This window comes from Hirundo rustica, chromosome 6 (genome assembly GCF_015227805.2).
Source record: "Hirundo rustica isolate bHirRus1 chromosome 6, bHirRus1.pri.v3, whole genome shotgun sequence".
Lineage (NCBI taxonomy): Eukaryota > Metazoa > Chordata > Aves > Passeriformes > Hirundinidae > Hirundo > Hirundo rustica.
Genome location: NC_053455.1, coordinates 25,525,248 through 25,531,902, shown reverse-complemented (window position 1 = coordinate 25,531,902; position 6,655 = coordinate 25,525,248). Strand labels below are relative to the sequence as shown.

Here is a 6,655-nt window from a genome sequence, read left to right as displayed (position 1 = left end):
TATCCTGCACCAGCAGCTTTGCTGCTCCCTGTTTCCATCCATGGGTTAAGGCACAAATAGGACACGGTCACCTTTTACACAACCCATCCTTTACATGGACACACAACAGGCTAAAGTCTGGCCCTGAAAGTAGTCCAAGATGGAGACACACTGCCAGCATATAATGATGTGGAGCAGGACTTGGGTGAAGGGTTTGTCTGCCTGAATGCTGGAGAGAAACCTGAAGAATAACTGAGGCAGAGCTGTAACTCCTGCAGTGGGGATGTGGGGGTGCCCCACCTGAATTTCAGGGATGCAAGGCAGCAGCACATCTTCCCGGGATGTATTCCCTCCTCCCACGGAAATCCCCTTCGGAAATTCCAAAGGGGTCAGAGTTCAAACTGAAGCTGGGCCAGGTGATAAACAAGAGGAGAACAGACACAGTGCTGTGCTGCAAACCCCCAGTCTCCCCTGGCAGAAGTTGCGAAGTATTTGAGCTGGAACAAAAGCTGCCATGACGGCGGGTGGGTGGGTGCTGCCAAAACCAGCCTAAAACCCCCTCTCTAGTGGGAGGGCAGCCTGGGCTGGAAGAGAGGGGGAATCCCAGCCCCACAATCCGCCTGCTGCAGCGGGTGCAGGAAACAACACCTACGTCTGCTTCCAAAATTAGCTGCAGCAGAAGGGGTGAGAGCTGCAAGCTACTTAGATGCCTTACACTGCTGAGATGAACAACCTAAAACCCTGGAGAATGTGACCCCAATGGGCTACTAGGTGTTAAACGTTTCTTAAAAAGCAAACCAGGTAGATTCCCACGATCTCAGGGAGGCGGGCAATGAACCATTTCGCAGACTAGGTAGGGTAATCTGAGGTTTTTTAATAAATACATATCTGACATGTACCAAAATAATTATAAACAAAAAATGTACAGTATTTACACAATATACAGTTGCTAGAAAGTGTAGCAATTATGACACACACAGTGTGAAACACACTTTTCCAATGCCCACAGTTAACACTATTGCTACTTTTGCCTAAGAGTCAAGAGGCCATCAGTCCCTTGGGCTGACTCCTCCACCTGGGACGCCCCACTGAGAGCAGCTGAGGTCAGTCAGAAAGGACAGGGACTGCCACCAGCCTAGCACAAATGAACACAGAGTCCCTTGAGAAGAGGTGCTGGCATGAGTCCACACTTGCTCCCTGTAGTACTTGATGCCACAAGAAAGCTCCCTGTGATGAGCAGGTTGGATGTGTAGTCCGTTACCTTCGCAGGGCTGAGAAGATTGGCTCTGTGGCTTTTTCGCAGGTGGTGTGAATAATCACAGATCTGTACTGATGTTACACATCCCACTCCTGTATTTAAACACAAGGGAGATCCTGGAACTGTCCTGTTACAATTATGTGATCCTTCTCCTTGCTGGGCAGTGTACTATTTCCCTCCTCTTTTTTCTCTCCACATTGTGACTTTCCTTTTAGATGAAGAAAGTCAGTCCTTTCTCTATACATGTGTACACTCACTTCTTTTCATGGCTTTAAAATGCCAGCTGTCGTCCTCCAATAAGGCAGTCATCATATATAAGCTGCAAGAAAAAAAAAAAACAACAAAATGCTGTTAATGCAAAAATCTTACTTAAAGTATCATATCCACTCTGGGATAACAGCCAAGTTCTACATGCCCAGACTTCAGCAGTGTATAAAATTTCTACACCAAAATGGTTACATATGCAGCACTCAGAATGCTAGAAAAACAAATCCTAAGGAGGAGAAAACCACCCACTAACTTGAATTTTCTCCCGGTGCTGCATGAAATTAACCTCCATTCCCTCATGTTATTTTTTACATTTTATTCTTACTCTGTTTACATGCTTGCCCCATCTGCCATTTTGCTGATTGTTGATAGCATAATCTTTGGTATCTGTTACACAGCAAGAGGTCACTTGGGCACGCTATCAGAATGACACCAAAAAATACCCTGCACGGGACAGAATTTTCCCTTTGTCTTGTAAAAATGCAAACAACAACTCACTTCATCCTCTGTGAACTCAGGCTCTGATTCACTGCTCTCTTCATCCTCACTTTCTGGCAACATCTGCAGGTCAGCTGTGGTCAGCTGCTTCAGCTGTTCCTGTATGCTTGAGTTGTCTCTTCCCCAGGTGAGTTGATAGGGAGAATAGCCCTGATAGGTCACTTTGTTCACGTCTGCCCCATGTTTCACCAGAAGCGACACCAGGTCTGAATTTTGCAGATCGACTGCCAAATGTAGTGCTGTTCTGCCATTGCACGGCTCCTGTGTGAAAACAGCGCAAGGTTTGGCATGTTAGGAGAGGCAGAGCCATTGTCAGATCCGTTGACTCTTAAAAGACTACAGAGCCCCACTCAGTTAAATTCACGGTGCACGTTACGTACCTGTGCGTTTACATCTGCTCCCAAGGACAGCAGATACTCGACAATAGCCAGGTATCCCTGAATAGATGCTAAATGAAGACACGTATGTCCTGAAAGACACAAACAGAGGGAAAACTTGAGTAAGTCTAACTCACTGCCTCATCATTACTTAAAAGTCAAGATGACAGGCCAGGATGGTATCTAAATTTGCAATTCATTCACAGCAAAAGGATGTTTTCCAGAAGAGGCTTCCAGTATGAATAAAATCTTTCTTAATCTTTTTGAAAAGACTTCTTGGAGGATTTATTCCAGTGTTTGAGTGCAACTCATTATAAACAAAATAAGGAGGAGCAGGGCAAAGGCACTCACTAAAAATGCCAAGTTCAAAGCCACGAGAGACTATAATCAACAGTGAGAAGGCCTATAAGACAGTGGAATTTCCAAAAAGTCAGACACCGCTGTATGCTTTGGGCTCCTCAACTCTCAAATGGGACATATAATCCTTCTCCACTTCTCCAGAGAACTTTTGAGACCCACAGGAGACTGACCCTACACCCTCAGCGCGGCTGAGATGTACTGAAGATGGACTGCTCAGGAGCGTGCCCGTACCGTTGTAGTTGGCTGCCTGCAGGACAGCGAGGAGGTGGTGTGGCTGGCAGTACTGCGTGAGCACGCTGACGCTCCTGAGGGAGCCCTGCTGGCAGGCAATGTGCAAAGGGGTGTTTCCTCGGAAGTCCCTGATTTCCAGGTCGCATCCGGCCTTCAGAAGATGCTCAGCAATTTCAGGCTGATCAGTTATCGCTGCCAGGTGAAGAGGAGTCTGCAAGCACAAGAGCAAAAGCGGACTGTAAGTTACACCACGAACTTGGCAGCAATACCTTAGACAAGCAGACCTCTCCATCACTTCGTGATTTGTGCCAACAAATAAAAGCATGAAAGCACGCCCCATAAATTCAGCACTTTACGCTTCCCAAGTTGTTGTACAGTTGCCCATTCATCTGGAAGCGATGAACTTTGGGCTCTCAGGATAAACCAACAGTCAGTTGGTATGAAGGGTATCATTAACATCTCCATAAAGAGGGATGCAATCCATGGCATCATATTTGAAAAATGTGGGCGTTAAATACCACTCTCTCGGGGGAGAGGAAGCATTGTACCAACACCGGCTGGAGCCAGCTGGGGACTTTCCTGAACGTAGGCTTTGATTCCATTGATTCCATCAATTAAAAAAAAGCAAAGGAAAAAAAAAAAAAAAAAAGGGGACTTTTTTGGGGGAATTCCCCAGAGGGAGTGTGTGGGCGTGGCAAGAGGTGATCCGGATTTGGGGTTATCGAGGTGAAAGTACCTGGCTGAGGTTGTTCTGGAAGTTCAGGAAAGCCCGGTCACCGGCCGCCTGCTGGATCACCTCCAGGCTCAGGGCTTTTTCCTCGTGAATAATGGCCAAATGGAGAAAACTGCAGGGGGAAGAAAGGAGTACTTAAGCGACACGCGTTAACCCCCCCGACGCCAGGCTCAGCCCCGCGCCCGCCGGGCCGGGCCGGGCCGGGTCAGGCGCGGGTGTCGCAAGCCGGGGCTTTCGGCGCGGCCGGGGCTTTCCGCGCCCGCGGGAGCCGCCTCTCCCTGGCGCCGCTCCAGGGACTTTCCGCACCCCCTCCCTTCCCTCCCGGCGCGGCCCAGCCCGGCGCCTCCCCGCCGGCAAGCACATCCTGTCCCGGCCCGGTCGTGCCGTGTTCCCCGCCGCGTCCGAGCCACCCCGGCCCCGTCTTCGACCTCCACTTACGTGTCCCCGTCCTCCGTCAGCTGCTGCGCCCAGGAGGGCGGCTCGCGGGGCTGCAGCCGTATGTCCTCCAGCTCCTTCACCAGCTGCCGGTACTCCTCCTCCTTCATGGAGTCCAGGCCACTGTCGTGGCGGTCGTCGAGCGGGAAGGCGCCCTGGCGCTCCTTCTTGGGGTGCTCGTAGCCATCCATAGCGGGCGGCTCGGCGGCGCGGTGAGCGGCGATCATGGCGGCGGAGCTGCGGGCACTGCAGTGAGCGGCGGCGGCGGCGGCGCCTCGCATATACGGCGCGGCCGGGGGATTTCTGCGGGGGAGGAGCCGCGGAGGACGGGAATTTCCAGCCAGTCAAAGCCCGACCGACGGGTCCGATCCTGCTCGGCGCCGCCGGCGCTGGCAGGGAGGGCGCAGCGGCTCGGGCCGCCCAGAAGGGGCGTCGGAGGGGAGGGGAGAGGCCGGGCCGAGAGAGAACTTGGCGTTTTTCCAGGGGGGAAGTACTCGCCTCTCCGGCGTCCCCGTCGGTACTTCCCTGCCGCGCCCCGGGGGGATTTCCCTGCTCTGCCCTGCCCGATCCTGGGGCTCCCGGCGCCTCCTCCTTCCGTACCTCGGAGTCCTTGCGCGCTGCGGGGCCTCTTGAAGGCCGAGGAGCGCCTCAGTGCCGGGCACTGCTGGCCCTGACTGCACCCTGCATCCCCCCTGACACGCCGTCACTTTCCTAAGAGGGGCTGCGGGATCATAGAATCAGAATCATTTGGGTTGGAAGGGTTCTATAAATAAGGGGTTTTTTACTGTCTTGCAACTATTTCTGGCCTCACTGAGTGTAATTTGTCATTTTCCCGTGGGATGGCAAAGGCCCGTCTAGACCAACCCCCCCATGCCAGAGCAGGGACATCTTCCACTGCAAAAGACCCCAGTCCAACCTCACCTTTAATTTTTCCAGGGATGAGGTATCCACCACCTTTCTGGGCAGCCTCTAACAGTAAGAGCTTGCCCAGAGAGTTCACCACCTTCACTGTAAAAAATCTTCTCCCTTATATCTAATCTAAATTGACCTTCCTTCTGTTTCAAACCCTTACCCTTTGTCCTATGGCAACAGGCCCCCATCTGTTTTTATAGGCTGCCCTTGAGCACTGCAAGGGTGCAGTGTGGTCCTCCCAGGAGTCTCCGGCCAGAAGACAAGCAGTAAGCATTAACACTCTTAAAAACTCCATCACCCACGAGGAGGGCACCTCGTTCTTGCACAATCTGCACAACGACAGATCCCTGAGCCTGTGGGGATCATTTTGAAGTCTGATGAGAGGGACCACCTTAGGAGCTTTTAAGCAGCACTCATCTAACGGTTAGGAACAAGCTTTTTAGTGAGCCCAGGGCAGCAAAGTCATGCTAAAATGTCAGGGAATCAAACACCACCGCAGCAATGCTGAGGCTGCTGCTGCACCAGGACACTGCATCTGCCCTGCTTGGCAGAGAGTGCCACTTCTTGGACAGATTCAGGTAGTATTGCACACGATGGATGTTACACTGCCATGCCTGCATGTGTGCAGGTGTTCCCTCAGCATTTAGAGGATTTTGCACCTCTGCTGTGTAAGTTTTCACTCTGTAACAGAACAAACCTTTTAAAGAAGAAACTACATCTTCAGCTATTATTCTTACTTTCTCTGGCCATTCCTAGTCACTCTTCTCTGCTTTTTTTTTTTTTTTTTTCTTTCCCCGCTGTCATGCCATCTGCGGGTAATAAAACTGGATAAATGCAGTATCCCACATGGATAAAAGGCATTGTCTGTCTGCTGAGCTGACAGCACTGCATTTTTTCCTGGTGAATTTTTGCTTCTGCTTCTCAGATGTAGGGGATTCCCACGAAGAATTTTTCTTCTCTTGCAACTATTGCTGGCCTCACTGAGTAACAGTGTCTATGCTTTTTTTTCCTTTTGCAATTTTCCCATGGGATGGCATCCCTTTGAACAAGAACTTATGGGAAAATCCAAAGATTAAAGGAAGAGCCAGGGGAGAGGAAGAATGCCTGGCTTTCTGTGAGCAGTTGTTTCTAATTTTCAGCCCGGCTGTGCCATTCCTGGACTTCTTTTCAGTGTTCATCACTTGGCCTGGGACAATCCAGTGGTGCTTTTGAGCAGGTTTAGAAAAAAGCCGTAAAACTCCTTCTTTTTTAAGTTAAAGGTTATGAAAGTTTCATGAGTTTTTTGAAACAGTTCCCCCTTTTAATGTAAATTGGCAGGGGAAATTTAATTAACAAATGAATCTCCTCCTATCCGCATCTCTTCAAAAAAGGAAGATGTGAGTTGAAAAGCAAGCTCCTGCTCTGACTAGCAGGGGAATTGAGCCCAGCAAGGACCTTGCTCTTTGCAGTTGGGATTTTGCTAGAACCACAGAGACATTAACTTGAAAACGTCTGTCCTAGCTGTGATGGCTGTAAACTGACTTCAGGAAAAGGAATTGTTTGCCTCCTTCTATAAGTAACCTCCAGCTGCCCTTACAGGCCATCACAGGACTATTTTTAGCAAGC

At 50.4% G+C, this 6,655-nt stretch overlaps 1 protein-coding gene across 1 annotated transcript; it reads right to left on the bottom strand.

Annotated features, from left to right (window-relative positions):
- Positions 1-833: 833 nt before the first annotated feature.
- Positions 834-4,495, bottom strand: NFKBIA (NFKB inhibitor alpha). The gene is made up of 7 exons (XM_040068719.2): positions 4,142-4,495; positions 3,707-3,815; positions 2,971-3,181; positions 2,383-2,471; positions 2,003-2,263; positions 1,495-1,556; positions 834-1,329 (listed from the first exon to the last, which is right to left on the bottom strand). Exons 1-6 carry the CDS (start codon positions 4,417-4,419, stop codon positions 1,509-1,511), a joined length of 996 nt encoding a protein of 331 aa, XP_039924653.1. The 5' UTR covers positions 4,420-4,495; the 3' UTR covers positions 834-1,329; positions 1,495-1,508.
- Positions 4,496-6,655: the final 2,160 nt, after the last annotated feature.